Source organism: Bemisia tabaci, chromosome 2 (assembly GCF_918797505.1).
Source record: "Bemisia tabaci chromosome 2, PGI_BMITA_v3".
NCBI lineage: Eukaryota > Metazoa > Arthropoda > Insecta > Hemiptera > Aleyrodidae > Bemisia > Bemisia tabaci.
The window spans coordinates 79368262-79391097 of record NC_092794.1 but is presented as its reverse complement, the minus strand read 5'-3'; the positions used below and the strand labels follow the sequence as shown (position 1 = coordinate 79391097).

General features: G+C 38.9%; 1 protein-coding gene across 2 annotated transcripts in view; it reads left to right on the top strand.

Moving 5' to 3' along the window:
• The window catches only part of Hira (histone cell cycle regulator-like protein), a 72694-nt gene that overhangs the window by 14031 nt on the left and 35827 nt on the right, over positions 1–22836 (top strand). Inside the window, exons 5-9 of one of the 2 annotated variants that reach the window (XM_072296360.1) lie at positions 5346–5525; positions 7625–7785; positions 8662–8829; positions 9591–9878; positions 19448–19935. In XM_072296360.1, the coding sequence (XP_072152461.1) occupies positions 5346–5525; positions 7625–7785; positions 8662–8829; positions 9591–9878; positions 19448–19935 (1285 nt within the window). The remainder of the gene's footprint in view (positions 1–5345; positions 5526–7624; positions 7786–8661; positions 8830–9590; positions 9879–19447; positions 19936–22836) is intronic. The other variant, XM_072296361.1, reaches the window with a different exon arrangement.

Here is a 22836-nt window from a genome sequence, read left to right as displayed (position 1 = left end):
AGAAACGTACCTTTATTTGTATTTTTGGCGTCTCTCGTGAAAATGCAGAGGCAATGTTGAAAAAAAGTGCAATTTGCCCGAAAAAAATTTTCCCGCTGTTTTTCTTATTCTTCACATGTTAAAAGGAGTTTGAAAAAGAAAACAAGGTGCATAATGAAAAGTTCATAAAATTTCCTATAACACAGGGCAATTAAACAGTTGCCGTAAGTTGCCATAGTTGCCGTAAAACCTTTTTGAGGGGTCTTAGCACTGAATTTTGGTTTAAAAAAAGTTTTAAAAAAATGATGAAATGTAATTTTTTAGTTAATTTTGAGATTTTACCGCTTTAAAATGAGCTTTAAAGTTAAAATAAATGATGTAACTAAAAAGTACGTTAAATTTTGGTCTAGAATGGTGTGTTCAACATCCTTTTAAGTAATTATATTTGCCGGTAGGATAATTTTTCTGGGATCAAAAATGACATTTTTCTAAACAAAGACCGTTTTTGGCTCCATTTTCCTAATTTTTAAGCATTTTAAAAGTGTTTGATCAAAAAACCACTGTGACCACGTAAAAGCACATAAAATTTACAATAAGAGAGGGTACCATTTTCCTAATTTTTAAGCATTTTAAAAGTGTTTGATCAAAAAACCACTGTGACCACGTAAAAATACATAAAATTTTCAATAAGAGAGGGTACCTTGTTCCAAAAATTTCCATAATTTTTGGGTTTGACACGGCATTATTTAAAATTGTAAAAAATGGCAATATTTACAGAAAGTTGAGTTTCTATGCAAAACACCATCCCTGAAAAGGTCATATCAATACGGCAAATATTCCATCAATGGTGAGAAGTTATTTAAATCATTTCTGGAGAGCAAAAATGAATTAACGTAATATAAAATAAATAATAGGAGGGGAAACTGACCCACCCCTTCCTCCCTGCTTTCTACAAAGAGCGCAAATGGATATATGACCGCCAGTATGGAACTAACGGATACTTCACGCATACAAAGTGAAGACAATTTTCATCGTATTCATGCATACACTCACATGAAAGTATACGAATAGGACAGAGCTTGGCGAAATCTGCACATTCAAGGGTTTTTAAAAACATTGCGGAATGGGACATCGCACATATGAGGGAAGTTACGATGCGAGCACAGCCGCCGCGCCGCGAAGCGCTTTACGTGAGGGATTGGGCTGTGTAATGGCGGCAGCTCGGGGAGCGGGTCTTTTTGCATCGGAGGAATCAATAGTAAACTAATAACAATTATTATGATAAATTCAATACACCATTGAAGGTTTGGAACTTTTGGGCGGCCAACTGTAGCGTAAGCTTGAACAAGGATTATAACGAAAATACAGATGTCAGTGGGGGGCGGGGTTGTCAACAGGAAAGAGGGGTTTGCACCTATGCTTTACGTGACGTACCGCAGGCTCGTGTGAAATGGTGAAATCTAAGTAAATAAGAAGGAAAATAATAAAAACATTAAAATTTTACTGCCCTCGGCATTTTGTCAGCCGAATATGCGACATCATTTCGCACATTATTTAATATTATTTAGCTTTCAATAGACCGAGTAAGAAATTAGTACATATTTTATTTCATTACTCGGCTTTATATTTCTTAATCTGTGTCAGTTAAATATTTGACGATACTAAAACAATTGCATTTTAACACTTATACTCTCCATTAAACAGCTTGGAGGACGAGGCGCATAAGTGCTATTTCGAGAATAACATGTTTAAAGTTGCTAACAATTATACACAGCCTTATGGCAGGAAGAGAGTTCAAACTCACATTTTGATGCTTAAGCATTGGATGCTTCCGGTGAATTTTTCACAGACTTCATTTTAAACCTAGAATTAGTTGGAACCACTAATGTGTCATTTTTTTTGAAATCTGCACTTATGTGCCTTGTCCTCCGAGCCCCTCAATTACTTTTTTACCCAGTCTTATTACCTTATATTATAGATTTTTAAACCGAAACTGACAAACTTTGGTCAAAATACTAGGTAGTATTCCATGTCATGAATATTTGCCGATAAACAGATATTTTAAAAATTAAGGCCGCCATCTTTTTTCCACCATCTTGAATTTTGATTCAGACTGTAAGTAACGTCAAATTCGAATTTACCAGATCAAAATACTAGGATACACCGAGTTTCATGAAAATCTGCCGATAAATTGGTAGTTTTTAAATAGTACCCGCCATCTTTAATTTTAAAAAATTATAGCCACCAGCACACCTAACCTAACCTTACCCACCATCTTTGATTTTAATTCTGGTTAAATTCGACATCAAATTCAAATTTTATAGGGCTAAATACAAGGTTATACTAAGTTTCATGCAAATCAGTCGATAAACAGGTATCTAACAAATTATTGCCGCCATCTTTTTTCCGCCATCTTGAATTTTGATTTAGACTGAAAGTAACGTCAAATTCGAATTTCCTAGGTCGACATACCGGGATACACCAAATTTCATGAAAATCTGCAGACAAATAGGTGTTTTGCCGTTTTTTTCTTAGAATCTTTAGCTGCGATAGTCCAAACAGTGAACGGATCAGATATGCCGCCCCCCCCCCCCCCCCGGTCGACGAATTTGACACCATTCCATAAAGGCCCTATAAAGGTCTTATACCTTCAGTTAAATTTTGATGTAATATGTGTTTTGAAAAGAAAATTTCACGCTCTTTCCATTGGTGCCAACAGTTTTGAGAGAAGAATTTCTGCCAAAGCTGTATCTTAAAAGTTACAAACGAAACTTGAAATTTCAAGAAAATTCTAGCCTTTTTTTTCGGTGTCTGACTTCGTAGCTCGGCACCAACAAGTCAAAATTAAAAAAAACTTATATATGTTTGTAAGCAGAATTTTATACTCTAAAAAAATGACAAGAATGATTTTTTTCATTGGATGCACTAGAATCACGCAAAATCGGGGAAACACTGACGAAGTCAACTATCAATTTATACGTAATTTTAGACGGCCGCCATTTTGTTATAAGCAATTTTGACTGTGTTCTCGAGGGGGGCTAATGGTAAACTTTTTTTGGGGGGCTCCAGACATGTTTTGGAGCGCTTCATAAGAGAAGTTTGTGCTAATTTGTCCGAGGTTAGGCCCTTTTTTTGGCTAGAATGACTGGACAATTCCAATTTTTGCTGGGTTATATTTCCCTCATTTTAAAAAATTTCCGGGTGAAACTTTTTGCGATGTACAGTAGAGGAACAGGACTACCATTCTGCGAAAAAAAAACGGAGATCGAAGTATTACATTATGAATGGTGGGGGCGAAAAGTGCGGGGGAGGTTCAATTTTGTGGGCGCAATAACTCGCGCAAATTAAAAGCTCCCCCCCCCCCCCGAAATTTTTACAGAAGGAAGATCTTACTTAGTTCTAGGCTGGTAATGAATTTGAGCGAAATCGGTCGAGCCGTTTAAAAATGGCGAGCTTTGAAAGTTTTAGGCGGGGGGTGTGCGGCAAAAGAGGAGGGAAGCCGCAGAGTGGGTCACGACCTTTAAATTGGTGGACAAGACGGCAATGTTGTCGCACAGTGGGTCACGAACTAAGTTGGTGGACAAGGCGGCAATGTTGTCGCACAGTGGATCACTAACTGAAAGTTGGTGGACAAGACGGCAATGTTGTCGCACAGTGGGTCACGAACTGAAAATTGGTGAATAAGACGGCAATGTTGTCGTACAGTAGGTCGCGAACTGATAATTGGTGGACACGATGGCTATATAGTCGCACAGTGGGTTACAGACTGATAATTGGTGGACAAGACGGCAATGTTGTCGCACAGTGGGTTATGGAGATTCATCCATCGTCATTCAAGCTTGCCACAGCGTTTGTTGACATTTTTTCATATCAGACATTACATGAGGATGACATCTGACATCTGACATCATGAGGACATTACATCTAGCGACATGAAGTCCTTATTCGAATAATCAATGCCTCCAACAGTGTAAACGTAAATCCAACCTCCAAATATTGATAACTCTCCGCCCCCGCCCCTCCCTTCGGAAAATACCAAAGACATAAAGACGAAGTGCTCGTATCTAAAGCACGGGGAAGAAGTGAAGCCTGGTTTGGCGCTGGGTGCTTGTGTGAGTGTGTAAATGAGCGCGGGAATCCATGGCGGCAAACGGAAATTTGATTTGAACTTGTCCTCTTGATTTTTCCACATTTCTTCTTCGAAACGTATTTTAAATGCCTAAAACGAATATGTTAAGAAAGTTGGGACTGCGTCCTACTATACTACACCTACTTTTGCTCTGTAACAGGCAGTAATCTCAGATAAAGTTAGTTTTTCTTCTGCTCATGGTGGTTCTGCAGGTTCGAACAGGCCGTTAAAGTTCTAGATGAACGTTACTCCCAAATGAAATTAATCGGTCGACGACGGACCAAAGCTAACCTAAAGTTAAAGAATTATGAGTGGGTAAGTGAATTTGGGCAAAAATCAACCTACAATACTTTGTTTCCGCAATTTTATTTAGTTCCCGCCCTACTTTTGAATATCAAACTTGTCCCGATTTCGCCGCCAATCCTCTAGCCAATAGTAGAGGTGGTTGAAAAGAAGCTTCATTTTTTGCTTTTAGCCCTCCGTCTTTATGTCTTTGGAAAATACACTCTTCCCGCGGTGGAAGCGCGGGTCACTTAAAAGACGGAACAACTGAGGCCAGACACTCAAAATAAAAAACGCGCGCGTCCTGGGGGGCTTGGGGGCGGGCCCCCCCAAAAACAGGCGCGGAACGAAGCGGAGCGCCGGTTTTTTCCTCAGTTTTTTTTTTTGGTTCCATGGGTCTGTCGTCATCAGAGACAAGAGACCCTCCACTAGCCTCTTAGCGACAGGTGGAAGCTTTTAATTTCGGGGATTCAACAGTTCCTTATGGACAATTATAAGGGAGCAACAGTCATCATCCTAATTTCGGCTGTTGACCTACCTACATGGTGGATGATGAGCTTCGGGTGACGTCATGAGTCAAATAAGTTTCCAAAACCTCGGCCATTTTCGGCTTGTTTGCGAAACGGAACTGCCAACACGTTGTTAAACATCAACCATGTTGGTAAGTCAACAGTAGAATGCTGAAGTCCCGAAAGTAAAAGCTTCCACCATGGCCAAGATACTAGTGGAGGGTCTCTCGTCTCTGGTCGCCATCTTGGATTTCAGAATTGCGTATAACTAAGGGCATATTTGAACTCAGCTACCCAAAAACCATGGGTGTACCAAATTTCACGATATTCTGATGATTTCCTGATTTATGGCCACAATTTGGCACTCCCAGACCATAGTGCAGCATATGGGTGTTATATTTCTTTTCTAATTCCCCTAGCTCTCATCTTCTTTATACCGGTTTCAGGGAGTAATCCTGCTTTTGGGAGTGGTGGGAAGATGAATGCAGAATCTTGGCGCTGCATATCTACTTTACGAGGCCATAATGGAGATGTCTTAGATTTAGCCTGGTCACCTCATGATGTGTGGTTAGCCACATGCTCTGTTGATAACACAATCATAATTTGGGATGCTGATAAATTACCACGTAATGATTTGATCTATTTTCTTTATTTTATTAACTTTATATTAAAGTTTTTACTGTTCCCTTTCTGCAAAAAGTATCTTAGATGCCGTTTACATCCAATTACATTATTATTAGTTTGGAATTCCTTAAAAACTTTTAAACACAAAATTGATTTTGTGCTCAATAAAAGTCCTGGAATATTTTTAAGGGGAGAAAAAAAATTGTCAGAGTCAAGGAAAGTACATCCTTAAGTGTTAAGTTTGATAAAGGTGGAAATTGTGGAAACCGTCTTCCTTTTTTTATGAGGGGCAAAAGCAGGTTTTTCAAACTTCATAGAATATGTGTGAGGTCTATTTCAGAGTCAACAGAGTGGTCCAAGTAGTCAATTTTCATCTAATTTTCAGCGATTATTGCTGTTTTCTTTCCCATCCGGATTTACCATGCTAGCAGGAAATTTCCAATCGGTTGCAAATTACAAATTTCATTGTAGATTAAACGTATAGACGTTTTCTCAGGAAATGGTAGCTTTTTAATCCCTCCAAACATCTTAACGCTAAAAAATCTTGAAATATACTGCAGTGAATCGGAAGCATTACGGGGCACTCAAAAGTACAAAACGCTTTAAAAGTGGCAGGAGAGCGGGGCGAGGAAGAGGAGTTCTGAGCCTATGCTATGTGTGCTTTACAAGGGGATGAGGAACTCCAGAGCTAAGCTGTATAATGCTGAAATCTACGCGCAGATGTTTTGAAAATTCTATATCGATGCAAGGTGACAATTTTTCATCGGAAGTCATCACAGTAAAACAGAAACTCCATTTGGTAAAACTAGTAGACATTCAGGCTGGTGCGATGAGTAAATCCTCGTTGCTCACTGCTTTCTACAAAAAGGTGAGGCTTTTCTAAGGCTTCATTACTCTTCTGCAACATACTACTACAACTTGAGAGTACTTTTTCTTTATTATTACCTTCCTTCCTCTTCCCTCCCTCTCCCACTACTGTTCATTGTCTCTATCTATGACCTTCCTTCAGTCCTGATATTAACTGTATCAATGACCTTCCTTCAGTTTCTTCTCTTGCACTCTAATTGCACTCCTGCTCTCAATTCTTGCTTTTAGAGTGGTTTGCATTTTATGAACGTTCCCTAATGCCTCAGACTTTCAACTGTGTGTATTTCGTGTTTTTCAATGTTTTAAGATGTTTGCAAGGGTTAATTATCTACCCTCTCCCCAGAAAAAAGGTACTGTAGTGTTCTACCGCGAAATTTATTTTTTCCAACTGATGCAAAATACTTGGACCAATATTTCTACTTTTCCAGGTATACTATGTTGTTTTTGGCAAAGCACTGCTTTGTCAAAAAAACATGGCCAATGATAAGATTTGTTCGGCGACTTATGGTAGAGAGCGTGAGGCATGATAGGAACTAGTCTCTCACTGAAGTAAAGCTTTTTGCAATTCATGGCACCGTAGGGTGAACGAGCTTCAAATCGGGATTGTTCAGCTACGTTCACCTCATGCAAAGCAAATAACCATAAGAGCCCATAAGATGCCCATAAGAGTAAAACTGGTGGCAATCTGATGACAGGACTGATTTTTTCCACTCCATACTCTCCTCAACCAAGATGCTAGCCACCCAACCGGTGCTTTGCCAAAAAACATGCAGTGATTGGAGCATGTAAAAATATTGGTCAAACAACGTACAGCCATAAAGTGAACTTACTTTTGGCTTGTAAAATATTCTGCTTGCATAATTAGCTTATTGAATAAATATGGCAAAAAATCACCGCAACTTGTACAAAATCGTGCTCTTTGACCATTCTGTGAGGTCTGCTTAAGTCTGGAAACAACCTTCATTAAAATAATTTATGCACCCCCTTTAAGTTCTCATAAAAGTGTCTCTAGAAATTAATGATTTAATTTCTTCTATGGTCCTGTTCTTCAGTCTTAGTAACTCCTGACAACTAATCTCAGCTGTTAAAAGATTATCATATTATTTGAAACAAGATTTTTATCTACAACCAAGCACAGAGCAGTTTCAATGTTACGGAGAGGAAAACAATAAACAGCATGCCAGTCTGCTCCTGATTAAGCTGTGTCCGTTTGTTTTTTCTGTCTGTTCCTCAGAAATGGTCACAATTTTAAAAGGTCACACTGGACTAGTGAAAGGAGTTACTTGGGATCCAGTGGGCAAGTATTTGTCTTCTCAATCTGATGATAAAAGTTTAAGAATTTGGAGGACGATTGATTGGCAGCAAGAAGCTGTCATTGAGGAGCCTTTCAAAGAGGTTTGAAAACCAACCATCCTTTTTAATTTTAAAATGCTGCTTTTGTATGGCGAAGTTTTCTATCAAGCGTGTCATGGCCCACATGATGTGGATGATTGTGATGGCCCGTGCAACCACTCTTTTTTGTTGTCGTTTTTTTTTTGACAGATAAAGCTACACATATTCGTTGAATACATCGACCAATGACTGATTTTAAAAACCTTCGAAAAATTTTGCAGGTTACTTGAAGTTTTTGGAGTAATCTTCGAGTCAGTCGGTGGAGCAACTTAGCAGTTAACAGAGCAACAGTTTGGCAAACAAGACAGAATGTGCCCATCATGCTTGTCTCTTTGTTTCGAGCTAACTTTTACATAATATTTTGTTTTGGTCATTAAAGAAAAAGTTTTGACTTGGGTCCATTCCTCAACACAGACTTTTTTTTATCGTACTTAAATATATATGAATCTCAAGGTAAAGCATGGCACGTTTTAGGACTGCATCTGTGGGGTATGAGAGCCCCCCTTCCCCCCCCCCCCCAATTTTTCAGCTTTAAATCTGCTTTAATTTTATGGTGTTTTTCGCTTGTAGATTGACCAAGTTTGAGTTCATAGGGATAATTGAACCTCAAAGAGGTACCTTCGTGTACACCTGCAGAGTGCACTGAGAGACTAACGAGCCTGTTTATCATTTAGTATTGTCCAAAAAAATTTGGGAAAATTCCTTTCAAATCAGTGCACACTCTACTTTCCAAAAATGAATGAAATAAAAAAAAAAATTCTAAACAAGCTCATTTTGCAGCCAATTCTTGACGAGCCATTCCAGCCTGAATCAGTACGATTTTGTTTGGCATAAATGGTCCCTCCCAATTTTAATGACAAAGTTCGTTGTTGTGTATAGTGTTCCGGCACAACTCTTTGCCTGAGACCCAGTTGGTCACCTGATGGCCAGTATTTAGTCTCCGCACATGCTATGAATAATGGCGGTCCAACAGCACAGATCATTGAAAGAGATGGATGGAAAAGTGATATGGACTACGTTGGTCATCGCAAGGCTGTCACTTGTGTGGTAAGAGTTCAAAATTAACATTTATTGTAAGTGAAACCAAAAACCCTGTAAATTGATTATGGTGTTTTAACATTTTCCCTCTTCCTGTAGTTTTTTAAAAGATGAAACTTTGTTCCCCGGGCCTCTGTCTTATAACCTTCAAACATAGCACATTTTGGTGGCACTAAAAATAAGAACTTCAGACAGCTGCAGCCATAACTTCCTTAATTAGTTCGCATTCGTTAGGAAATGTCAAAAACAAGAATAGGTTGAAATAGAAAAGATTCATCATGCGTCCAATTGCCATTTTGACATTTGAGAATGACTTCCTTTTCTTATTATTTTCGTGATATGTTCCTTCCATGAAAAAACGTTAGATATACTAAAAATGTCAAAAGATCAACTGAAAGAGTTCAAAATTAATCCACTTACTCCACCCGAACTGAAGTTTTGGATCCTGTAGTAGTTACCAGTAAAAACAGAAATTTTCTGTACTTCTGATTTTAAATCATTCTGAAGTTTTGATGGGAACTCCCATTTTCAAAGTCTGGATCCACTTTTTTGGTCTCAAAGGGAGCCAGGAGAGCCCTCGGATGATGAAGTTTGAATTCTTAGACATCAATGTCCCATTCATTTTCGCAGTTTCCAACTTTGTCAGATTAAAAATTACCTGACTGTGAGGAGGAAGGTGGGCAGTGGGCACAGGTGGTCTGTAATACCATGTCAAAGCTAATGTTTTGTTCAGTCCCTTACATTTTTTAATTTTTCTTTATCACACTTAGAGATTTAGCAGCGTCATGGTCAAAAAACTAGTGGAAAGTAGCAAGAAATCACAACAGGCATATGCATGTGCATGTGCAGTAGGATCTCGAGATAAGTCAGTGTCTGTTTGGCTTACTTCCCTGAAAAGACCACTAGTCGTGATTCAAGATCTCTTTGCTGCTCCAGTTCTCGACATTACCTGGTCTTCATCAGGTCTGAGTCTGATGGCTTGCTCTCTTGATGGCACTGTTGCTTACTTTGAATTCACCGAAAAGGAGCTTGGGAAAGCAATGTCACTTGAAGATAAGGTTTGCACAAAAATGTTGCTCTTGTCATACTTCATGTTATTCTTACTATTTCAGTTATTGTCACACAGCTTGAAGAGTGCATACATGTTGTAAGTTTTCTTTGGAGATATGGACAGTAATATAACTTTGCAATACAATGAGTCAGTTAAGCTGGGGAGGGATTTGCCTGCAAATAGTCAGATCTTTCAGTTTTTGGTATGAGAAGAACGATGCGCATGTTAAAATTTCACAAAGAATTGTCTCCGCGGAGATATAACGCTTCCTTTTTAGGGGTCCTCGAAAACGTGTTTGAACTGACCGCCATAAATCTTCGAATGTATACGCGTCATAGACGGGAAGATGGCGGCGCCGAAGCCGACCTGCTTTCTACCGCCACGCTGCCGATATTGACATCACGATTTCTCGTTTGAGGTTAAGTAAGTTCTGTGTGAATGTTTCATATCCTACATACATCTGTATCGCATTCTGATTGAAAAGCTTAGAGAATTAAGAACAATGGATATGAATCTCAAACAAAGTAACCTACATAACCTCCAATTGACCAACGAATACATATCGCCAACGCGACGCCGCCGTGTATTCTTCTACTACGCATTCCGCCGCCATATTGATCGTGACGTGTACATTCGAGACCTACGAGCGCGCAGTTCAAACGCCGTTTTAGGCCACCCTAATTTTTGGCTCTTTCGAATAAACTTTTCTCCCGTTTGCAGTCATCAAAAAAATTTAGGAAAAAAACTGTAAGCTCCCGTCACTTACTACTTTTGAATGACACAATAATAAAAATGACTTAACTGACCCATTGTGCTTCTGGGAGAACGCTAAATGAGTCTCCTGATGTTGCCTAATTTCTTTTGACAAAGTATGAGTTTTCAGGGAAATTTGGGAATATATTGAATCTTCCAGTATATCTAAGGATTTTGTTGGCAATTGAATCCAAAATTTTAAAAAATTGCAAAGAAAGCTATCCTTAACTTTTCTTATAAACAAGTACCTTATCACAAGAAATCTGTTTACTTTTGAATGTTCGTACAGCATTTTTCCCTAGCTTGGCACAAGGAACCACTAGATGCAGAAGATTTTAAGCAACTCAAGGTATTATCTGTCAATGGGGCAATGAGAAACTACTATTTTTGACTCATTTTAGAAACAATGTATGAGCTTTTAGTTTCTCTGGGCAGATAGGATAGGTGTCTGTGTGGTAGGGAGCCCAAAATGATAATTCTTTATTGTTGAACATCATCCGAATATTCATGGAGAAAAATTTCACCATCAACTCATGTGAGTATCAGAGTAGCATCAAAAGTCACTTCAAACCAGACAGATAAACTCCCGGGTTGAAAACAAAAGTCAGAATCATTGTGGACCAGATTGACCATTGTTGAAAACAAACGCACCCTTTGAACTTGTTCAGTAATTTTCAATTCTTGCATTTTTGAAAAGTAGAGAGTGCATTTGAATCGGCTCATGCGAAAACCGCTAATGTCCATTTTCTTTTATTTTGAGTAAACTGCATAAAACTGTAGAAGCCTTTCAAATGCAGGATTAAAAAATGTCCAGAAGTTGATTATTGCAAGAGTGGATTGTAGAAAAGGATCCCTAACAGTTTCCAGCTCCTCCTCTGTCTGGGATGGAGTAATTAAAAAGAAAGGACTCTAGACATTAGCGGTTTTCGCATGATACGTAAAAATCGCCGAGTTTTGGAGCCGTTTGATATTTTCAAAATTCATTCTAAAGATGTTAAAGTGGTAGATTATCATTCACATAAAGTTAAAAAAATAAAATTCCGGACAATTGCGGTACTTAAAATAAGTTTCATCACAAAACTCACAGCAATAAACTGGACATTAGCGGTTTTCGCATGATTTGTGCGTGGACGGTTCTAAAACATCGAAAACGCATATTTTTCAGTATGCCTTTCGGGCAATTCAAAGGTTTTCCTTACGTATTTTAAGGCGCTGAATCCGAATATGACCTCCGTTTTTTTCCATCACCCTCCAATTTTCCGGAAAAGCCGATTTTACTCGGAAAAATGACCATTTTTGGGCATTTTCGGTGCTTTTCCGATTGTTATCCCCTGCAGTATGTAGGTAAAATTTTTCGTAGGTACGAGATTCAATTACGCCGATGTCTTTTTAACTGATGAGTCCGGAAATGACCTTAATTTTTCCCGTTCACATCTCAGTTTTCCGGGAAAGCAACTTTTTCCCGGGAAAATGAGCAAATCCGACGTGTATTTGTCGTGCATGCAATTTATTTTTACAAATTGTCCTGGACCTGTGGCAGTATGTTATTTTTGTATTTTGAGCTGCTAAATCCGAATATGACCTCGGTTTCTTTCTATCACACTTCAGATTTCCGGTAAAGCCGAGTTTTCCGAGCCTAAAATTTGAGTATTGTAAAAGCTTTGTCGGATCGAAGTGTACCTATTCAAAATTCATTGTATAAATGTCTCCGATATGTGATACAGCGATTCCTTTGTATTTTGATCTGTTGAATTCAAATATGATCTCAGATTTTTCCGATCACCCATCATTTTTCCGGACAAGTCGGTTTTCCTAAGAAAACGCTCTTTTCAGATATTTTTGCGATGATTTTTCTGCTCTAAGGAGTTATTTTCTGGTGGTGATAACAAATATCTAAGGTGATATTCGGGTTTTTCAGCTCAAATTACATGAGAATCGATGTATCACACATGCGGAAAATGTTTTGAATTTCCCTGGAAGTGGGAACAGTCCGGAAAAGCTTTTGACCCGGAAAAATCGGACCTTCTAGTAAACGGGGGGGTTGTCAAAGATGAGTGAAGGTCAAATTCGAGTTCAGTGCCTCTTAATACAGCAAGAGTGACCTAAAGAGGATCTCGGAAAATTTCTAAAACTCCTTAAAGCAGAAAAATCATCGCAAAAATATCTGAAAAGAGCGTTTTCTTAGGAAAACCGACTTTTCCGGAAAAATGGTGGGTGATCGGAAAAATCTGAGATCATATTTGAATTCAACAGATCAATATACAAAGGAATCGCTGTATCACATATCGAAGACATTTATACAATGAATTTTGAATAGGTACACTTCGATCCGACAAAGCTTTTACAATACTCAATTTTAGGCTCGGAAAACTCGGCTTTACCGGAAATCTGAAGTGTGATAGAAGGAAACCGAGGTCATATTCGGATTTAGCAGCTCAAAATACATAAGTAACATACTACCACAGGTTCAGGACAATTTGTAAAAATAAATTGCATGCACGACAAATACACGTCGGATTTGCTCATTTTCCCGGGAAAAAGTTGCTTTCCCGGAAAACTGAGTTGTGAACGGGAAAAATTAAGGTCATTTCCGGACTCATCAGTTAAAAAGACATCGGCGTAATTGAATCTCGTACCTACGAAAAATTTTACCTACATACTGCAGGGGATAACAATCGGAAAAGCACCGAAAATGCCCAAAAATGGTCATTTTTCCGAGTAAAATCGGCTTTTCCGGAAAATTGGAGGGTGATGGAAAAAACGGAGGTCATATTCGGATTCGGCGCCTTAAAATGCATTTAGATCACCTAGTGTCGTCCAGGAGACATTTTTTTATTTTGGTTTGTTGCACAGTATAATGAGGCACATAACGAAAGATGGACATTAGCGGTTTTCGCATGATTCGGACCACGCCCCCCCCCCCCTGAAAAGGGCTTCAAACCTAAGGAACAAACATTTTCACTACATTAAAGAGTGTGTCTGACCTCCGAGAGTATCTTAACCCAAAAATCTCAAAATTGAAAAAAATGGACATTAGCGGTTTTCGCAGGAGCTGATTCATTTAGCTCACATGAATTTTTCCTTAGTTTTTATCAAGGCACGAAAAACGAGTGGAAAGTTGCATGATTTGAACTTTCATTCAAACGTACATTGCCAAGGAAGACAATGCAGGATCCATAAAGATCGGACGTCATCTTGCCTTTCTCGGTGATGTGTCTTTTTTTCTTTTTGCTGTAATATCCTTAAAAAATCCGGGAAAATTCCTGTAAATTAAATGCACTCTCTACTTTCTTAAAATGCAAGAATGAAAAATTATTGAACAAGCACATGGACACATAACCAAAATCTGGTTTCACAAAAATGTGCCTTGTTTATCAATCATACTTTTCGCTTATTTTTTGCCTGTCAGTAGCTCCAAATGAACGGATCAATATTTATTCTCGGCTCTGACCTTTTATTCTGACCGGTTTAGACCCAATATCTTCACTCTTCTCAAAAATAAACAACGAAATTACATTGTTGCCAATTCTGACTTGCCAGGAAATTCTTCTTTTCCGATTTTTCTACTTTCTATCTTAATGTCGAGGATGTTGCACGGAAAGAGGAGAGGCCTTTATAGGGGCACCTGCCCTAAAACTGTCATTTACAGGGTTATCCAAAAGACCACCCCTGTAACTTTTTTCCTAATCCAGATAGAAGTTTGAAACTTTGGAAATGTTCCTCGGTCTAAAGTAGCAACTTTTTGGTCCCCCCAAAATTTTGCGGGGCGGCCCCCCTTAAGGGGGGCGGGGGCTAACTTTTTTTTTCAAATGGCAACCCCCCTTTTGTGATACCTCATTTGAAAGATAATAAAAAAATAAAATATTTGGCGCAAACTGCAGGTCAAAATGTTGATTTTTGAAAAAATGGCGGAAATTTGGCATCTCCGTTTTTTATCGGCGGATTGGTCTGAAACTAACAAGGGGAGCTTTCCAAGTGTAACCGGAATTTCGAGTTGAAATTTCGCATGAAGATACTAGAGATGATTTTAGGGATGCCGTATTTTTTTGTTTTTTCGAATGGGGTCGGGAAAGCCCTCAAAAAAAGGGCTTAAGATGCGGAAAAAACGCGTGCGCTAGCGGCACAAGGTAAACGTAGGTGATAGAGGCTCTTCATCCTTATCAGTACCTCATGGCCAAACGGTAGCGTGCTCGCCTCGCAGGCGGGAGGTCGAAGGATCGGATCCTGACTACAGCCCGTAATTTTATTTTACTTTATGCTTGTTTATTTTTCACTTACTTCATTTTGCACCATTCTCTCCGCAAACCGACTTACGAGGTAGAACACGTAGTGACTGAAGATTTTTTACAAATGCTGATAAAAACTAGAAGTTTCCTCGGATTGAAACGTTATATATAATTGAATAAACAAAACACTCTAAAACTCACCAAATTTCGTTGCCAAACTGAATTTCCGGAGTATCAGTCAGATACAGATACAGATTCGACTGATACTTCGAAAATTCAGCTTGGCGACGAAATTTGGTGAATTTTAGAGTTTTTGTTTATTCAACCATATACGAGGTCTGTTAGATTAGAATCCGGATTTTGGTCATAACTAGCCCACAATGCGTCCAAATTACGTTTTCTTGAGCTTTTCTGATAGCTGGAAATATACTTAGGAACGCTACGTTCACAGATTTTGTTTACTTTGATCAGTGTTTATTCAGTGTCATCTTGAATACGAGTAAGTCAGGTGCGTTTTGCGATTTTCATCATGCGATCACTGATAGAACAAAGATTCAACATTAAATTTTGTTTTAAACTCGGTATACCTTGTACCAAAACCTTTGGTATGCGCTAATTAAAGTTTACCATGATCATTGTATGAGATGTTCCCACTGTTTTGAATGAGTTAAACGATTCAAAACTGGTCAGGAGTTCATCAAAGATGAGGAACATGGGAATCGACCCTCAACGGCAACTGACATTTGTCACGTGGAAGAAATGCGGGCAAAAGTGCTCGAAAACGGTCGTTTCGAGCTTGTTGAACAGAGTAATATTTCTGAAGGCTCTGTACATACAATTTTGATAGAATATGTAGACACGCATCGAGTTTCAGGTACACTTGCCCCTCGATTGTTGTCCGTTGAACGAAAATCCAACCAAATGTCAATTTCCCTTTAGCTGCTTGAACGTTCTAACAGTGATCCTACATTTTTGGATAGGATAATTTTCGGTGACAATATTTTAGTGTACGGCTACGATATGGAGGCTAAACTCCAATCGTCCTTGTGGATTGAAAAATGTAGTGCAAGACCGAAAAAAGAAAGACAAGTTCGGTGAAACATAAAAATCGCAAAACACCCTTGAGGTTGCCTTACTTCAAGCCACATACCAACAAAGCTCATTAGGATTTTTCAAACTTGTGAACGTAGCGTTCTTAAGTATATTTCCAGCTATCAGAAAAGCTCAAGAAAACGTAATTTGGACGCATTGTGGGCTAGTTATGACCAAAATCCGGTTTCTAATCTAACAGACCTCGTATAACGTTTCAATCCAAGAGAAACTTCAAGTTTTTATCAGCATAGGTATGTAAAAATCTTCAGTCACTACGTGTTCTACCTCGTAAGTCGGTTTGCGGAGAGAATGGTGCAAAATAAAGTAAAAGAAAAATAAAGAAGCATAAAATAAAATAAAATTGCGGGCTGTAGTCAGGATCCGAACCTACGACCTCCCGCCTGCGAGGCGAGCACGCTACCGTTTGGCCATGCGGTACTGATAAGGATGGAGAGCCTCTATCACCTACGTTTACCTTGTGCCGCTAGTGCACGCGTTTTTTCCGCATCTTTAGCCCTTTTTTTGAGGGCTTTCCCGACCCCATTCGAAAAAACGAAAAAATACGGCATCCCTAAAATCATCTCCAGTATCTTCATGCGAAATTTCAACTCGAAATTCCGGTTACACTTGGGAAGCTCCTTGGGGAAGAATCCTTGGGTTTTTCGGGACGAGAAATACGATTCTGGGATTAGTTTTCCAGAAATGTCAGTTCTTTTCAAAATGGCGGCGGTTAAAATGACGGCTTAGAGCGGGAAGTGGATATTTAGGCTGCTCATCGTCGGATTTGTATGAGACTTGGTATCCGGGGGTATTTGGGCACGAAAAGAGCGAATCTTTCATTGGGTTTTTGAAATTTTTAAAAACTTTAAAATGGCGGCAAAAATGCGAATGGCGATGGTGGATGCGGATTTTCCGTTATTTTTCCGCCACCATTTTGACGACATGCAGTGTTTCAAAAATCTAATAAAGTATTAATTCTTTTCGAGCCAAAAACCCCCAGAATATGGAGATGTTGCATGTGTGAGGAATTTGCGATTTGACTGTTGATTCTTTTATAAAAGTTCGCGAGAAACACGATGGTGTCACTGGTTTCCTCTGAAATCAACTCCCAAGCTCTAAAAAAGCTCTCAAGTTGAGGCCAAAATGGAGGGGATATCCCACCCTACCCCGAGAGTCCACGTCTACATCAAGACAATAACTCTCCATGCAAAGATAGGGAGCAAATACATTAGCAGGGTTGCCGTGTTTTCAGTTTTGGAGTACCCAAGTAAATTGGCAGTCCTGTCAATGTATTTGCTCCCTATCTTTGCATGGATAATTTGTCTTGATGTAGAGGTGGACTCTCAGGGTAGGGTGGGATATTCCCTCCATTTTGGCCTCAACTTAAGAGCTTTTTTTGAGCTTGGGAGTTTATTTCAGAGAAAACCAGTGGCACCATCCTGTTTCTCGCGAACTTTTACATAAGAATCAACAGTCAAATCGCAAAGTCCTCACGCATGCAACATCGCCATTGACTTTTGTGCAAATCCATCGGTAAACAGCCGTGATGTGGATTTTCTGTCATATTTTCGCCGCGATTTTAAAGCTTTTAAAAATTTCAAAAACCCAATGAAAGATTCGTTCTTTTCGTGCCCAAATACCCCCGGATACCAAGTCCATACAAATCCGACGAGAAGCAGCCTAAATATCCACTTCCCGCTCTAAGCCGCCATTTTAACCGCCGCCATTTTGAATAGAACTGACATTTCTGGAAAACTGATGTCAGAGTCGTTTGTCTCGTCACGAAAAACCCTGCGTTTCAGACCAATCCGCCGATGTAAGACGGAGATGCCAATTATCCAGCATTTTGAACTTTGACCAGCCGCCATTTTGTCAAAAATCAACATTTTGACCTGCGGTTTGCGCAAAAAATGTTCTTTTTTTATTATCTTTCGAATGAAGTATCACAAAAGGATGGTAGCCTTTTGAAAACAAAAAGTTTGCCCCCGACCCCTTTAGTGGGAGCCGCCCCCCAGAATTTTGGGGGGACTGAAAAGTTGCTACCTTAGACCGAAGAACATTCCCATAGTTTCAAACTTCTATCTCGATTAGGAAAAAAGTTAGAGGGGTGGTAGGTGACTTTTGGATAACCATGTAGATTTAGGTGCAGCTTACCCCCCCCCTTCCCTGTCCACTCATCTCTTGTAAAGATACAAGAACAATTGGAATACAATGGTCCTTTTGTTTACTCATTTTGAAAGATTTGATTTACAGAGAAACTGTGATATCACATTTCTGTCCCATCCAAGATTCACTCAATGTCCTCTCGTTTTCCCAGCTTTTATAATAAGAATAGAATAGAACAGAATAGTATTTTATTTTACCCAAAATAACGGGTTTATAAAAAGAGGTTCTTGACAATTATATAAGGTTCATTAAAAAACAAAAACAAAAGCATCATAAGCCAGGTATAAAAGTATAAAAGTGTAAAAGTGTAAGAATATAGGGTCTACTCGTCTACTCTTTCTACTCGTTTAGGATAAAAGATCTAATTTTCACCGCTGATGACAAAAACATATATAGTGCGGAAATGGGCTCAATTTTTGCTGATTTTTTTAGGATTGACATTGAACTTGGTACATTTTTAAAATAGAAGTTCCCAACGCTAGTGTACATTGGACATTTAAAGAGGATATGTGTACATTGGACATTTAAAGAGGATATGTTCTAGTTTTTCCAGACGGCATAGATTGCAGATAGAGCACTGTTCTTTAATGTTTACTTTGTACCAACACTGATTTATTCCAATTTTGAGATACTTTTCATTGTGTGTTCTCAGCTGGCTAAAAACTCTTTTCTGTTTGAAATTTATACGATAATTCAAGTAGTTAGCCTGTTGTTCGGCATGACTATTTGAAGTACTTATTTGTTTGTAGAGTGGGGTAAAGGATGAGTTTTCAATCTTACTTAAGTCGTCATTTATTAATTTAATCCTAAGGTTGGCAAGAATAGTAGCTGCTTTTATTTTAGTTTCTGCGAGACTCAGATCTTCATTTAGCAGTGCTTGATTGTTTGCTGTACCAAGTATCAGTTTCAATTGAGTTACCCAATTGTGTTTGATGTTGTTCATCCTACTTTTATCTAGTTCAATTAGTTTATCTAGGCATAATTTTGGATACCTGGTTTTGGGCATGTTTCCGATTTTAAGTAGCCAAATTAATGCACGAGCAATCACCCTGGTTTCTAGTTTCTCAACATTCGCTTCTGCTCTGATGATGTAGTGCGGGGTGCATTTCTGTAATTGAAGGGTTCCTTTGAGGAATTTACGTTGCGCTGTTTCCAACTGATTAATATACCTTAGTGCCCATATTTCGCTGGCGTATAGTAGCGAGGTTGCTTTTATAATAAAGTAAGCATTTGTTTTGTTTTTCAAGAACCTAGTGACGTTTCTCTCTCAGTTTTCTGTCAGCTCAATATTAATGCATGGTTGAATTTGACTGAAAGCAATTTCTGACTTTTGTTTCAGAATGCAGCCTTCGAGAAAATCTATGGGACTTCGCTTCTCAATAAACAGCGCAACTCCTCCCTAATCATTGAGAACCCAGAGATCCTTGCAGCCATCGAAAACAGGACATCTAAAAAGGGCGACACTGCCCAAGTGAACAATAGTGCCTCAGAACATACTTCAGAGAAACCACAAGTATCTATATCTAACTGCAATGCTTCAGCCTCTGTAAAATTGATACCAACAAACAAACAGATCGAAACAAGAACGTCTGATGGAAGGCGGAGAATAACACCTATCTTCATTCCAGCCGCACCAGACACTGGAGAGGCTCCTGCACCTTTCTGCAGCGACAATGTTCAGTTCTCCAGTTCTTCAGAGGCCAAGAGTAAAATTATAGTCGAAAAGCGGGAAGATATAGTTGTGAAACCCAATGTAACTCCAAGCAATAGCAACAGTGAACCATTGGTGGAAAATACAAATGTGCCTCCAAACAAACTAACAACTTAGTACGTCAAAGTCTGAAACCATATCTTTTGTATGTCTCCTCACGGTTTATTTTAAAAAATTTTAATTTTTCTGAAGACCACCCGCGATTTTTTTTGATAAAAGTGTCAAGAAAGGTCTCTAGATTGAGGAATTCAAAACCGCAAAATCGTAAGTGGGGCTGTTTCTTTTTTTTATTTTCGACTTTTTCTATTTTTAAGGGTAAAATGGCGGCAAAAGCCAATGTGTGACCACCGAAACCCACCGCCATCTGGTCAAATGAAGTTAAAATTCTATGTATGTTAGTCGTTGACATGTAAATGGGTGTCCTCAAAAGTTTCAAACCCTCCCTCAAAGAATTGCATCCCCTCATGCAGTGTTGCCAAGTTACGTATCCGATAATGACGCGGCTGACGGGGCAATGTAGATTTGAATTGGGATCATAACCAAAAATCATGAAAACACTGACCGTTATACACTGTGTGGATAATTTTAGATCCAATTCGATAAAAGCGTCCGCAGTTGCCATATTTCCGTTTTTTAAAATTGCAAAATTCGGCCAGAAAATGTCAATTTTTTTATTTGATTAAAACTAGTAAATCCTTATTTTTCAGCGATATTATCAATTGATAGACTATTAACTGAAGAATTTTTACATACAATGAGACATTGTCAAAGTCACTGAACTTCTATTAGGGAACGCAGCTGATCTATGAAAGTAAGTACACATAAAGCGACGAGCAGATTTTGTTCGAAAATAATTTCCGATGTTATTGTTCCTGACTGAAAGCATAACATTTGGACCCCCCCCCCCCTTATTATCCAAAGAAAAATTAGGAAAAATAGTTTTTAAATTGCGAGTAAGTAGTAAACACGAACCGTTCAGAGATTTTACTGATGTTCGCAAAGAATTGAAGCCCCAATCTCTTAAAGTCCAACTTTAAAGAGAAAAAACTTCAAGGTTCACAAATGATAAAAGCGTGTTTTATCTAATTGTTCCAGATTTTGAAAAATTGAAAGTAACAGCAAAAATATCGTAGTTTGGGAAATGAAGTTTAGAGGTTCATGACCGAGATAGGTTAGGGTGTTCATTCCTGTGTATTAAGTGTGCGAGCGATTTTTTGAGGTTCTCAGAATTTGCTTCGGAATCAAAAAGTAAAATTTGAACAATTTTTCACTTACATTTTGCGAAGAGAAGAAAAGATAACTCCTATCCTATATATTAAAACGCAAAGTTCCAAATCTTTGGACGTTAACTTTGAGAGAACCACCAGACCGATTTGCGTGATCTTTTTTTTAAATGAAAGCCCCTGAGCTGTAGATTTGCAGGCTGTAATTTGTTTTTCGATTTTCTCAAATTTTCTCCTATAATTTTCTTGAATATTTTCCTATGTATAAAAACTGAGGTCCGAATCTTTGGACGTTAACTTCGAGAGAACCACCAGACTGATTTGTATGGGTTTTTTTTAAATGAAAGCTTCTGATCTGCAGATTTGCAGGCTGTAATTGTTTTTTAGATTGTCTCAAATTTTCTTACTTTTATCGACGAGTAAAATTCAGCTGTTTTAAGCGGTCCTCCGGCCGCTACCTGCTTGCCTGTCGCTACGTAACCCCCCCCCCCCCCCCCTCTACGCTTTCAGCCATCCCTCTGCCACGTTCCCTTGGCTAACGCCGTTTTCTTTCGTCTAGCTCTCCTCCCCCTAACCGTAAAGGAGGAAGTTTGGGTCGCATTGTTGTTTGTCACTTGCCACCCACATTCCCTTGCATTCTCTCGGCTGCTCCCCTTCACCACCTCTTGATAAGCATCCTGGCGGCTTGACTGACCCTGACTTGTTAGCTGCAGCAGTGTAGGTGTGCACACGTATTGCTAACAACACGTATTGTTGTGGACATTTCATTTTTATATGTTCTTTTCTCTTTCTAATTTTGTTTCAAATTTGCAAAATTGCCAGACGAGGTGGAGTTTGCAAAATTTTTACTCGGAATAGGTGATGGTGTTTACCCCTCTGCTGACTAGGACATGCCGTAATTCATTGATTTACCGACAAGCATTATTACCGAAACTGATATTATTACTGAAATTTATGGAAAAGATATAGCTTCCTCATGTTCGCGAACGTAGATTTCACAAACTGCGCAATTCTTGCCCCTAAAAATGAGCATTGCAATTAAATTAACGACAAGGTTGTTGAACTTCTTCCAGGTGACTCTAAAACGCACTGTAGTGTTAACAGGCTCATTGCAGAGATATAGAGGGAGGCTCTCAATTTTTCCCTCTAATTCTTGGACAGTCTTGGTCTTAGTGGCTTACCACCGCATAAACTCACACTTAAGGAGGGGGTTATTGTCATGCTTTTAAGAAATCTCAACGTTTCTGAAGGTTTATCGAATGGTACCCGATTGATAGTCCGGAAACTTTATGAAAATTGTCTTGATGTGCAGGTCATTTCCGGCGAGGAGACTGGTGAAAGAATTTTACTGCGAAGAATTGATTTGTCACCTGCAGACTCCTCTCTCCCTTTCTCTTTTAAGAGGCGACAATTTCCAATTCGCATTGCGTCCTGCATGACCATCAACAAAGCTCAGGGTCAAACACTGAAACGAGTCGGCATTTATTAACCCCAACCATTTTATAGCCATGGTCAACTATATCGACGGTGTAAGTCGGCAATCACATAACTCGTTTGCGGTGTCTCAAAATCTCCACCTCTATGTTATTTCTTTTAAAGGAGAATAAATTGACGTTATTCCATGAAGTTTTTGCAGACTTTTCTTCGCACTGAGAAGAAAAATCATGGCAGTTTTAAAGAATTGCTGTTGAGTAGTTTTCCGTTTAGAAAATAAAGTATGACAGGAAGTCTGCGACGTCGCAAACCGGGTTATGTGATTGCCGACTTACACTGTCGGTATGTTGCACTCCCACG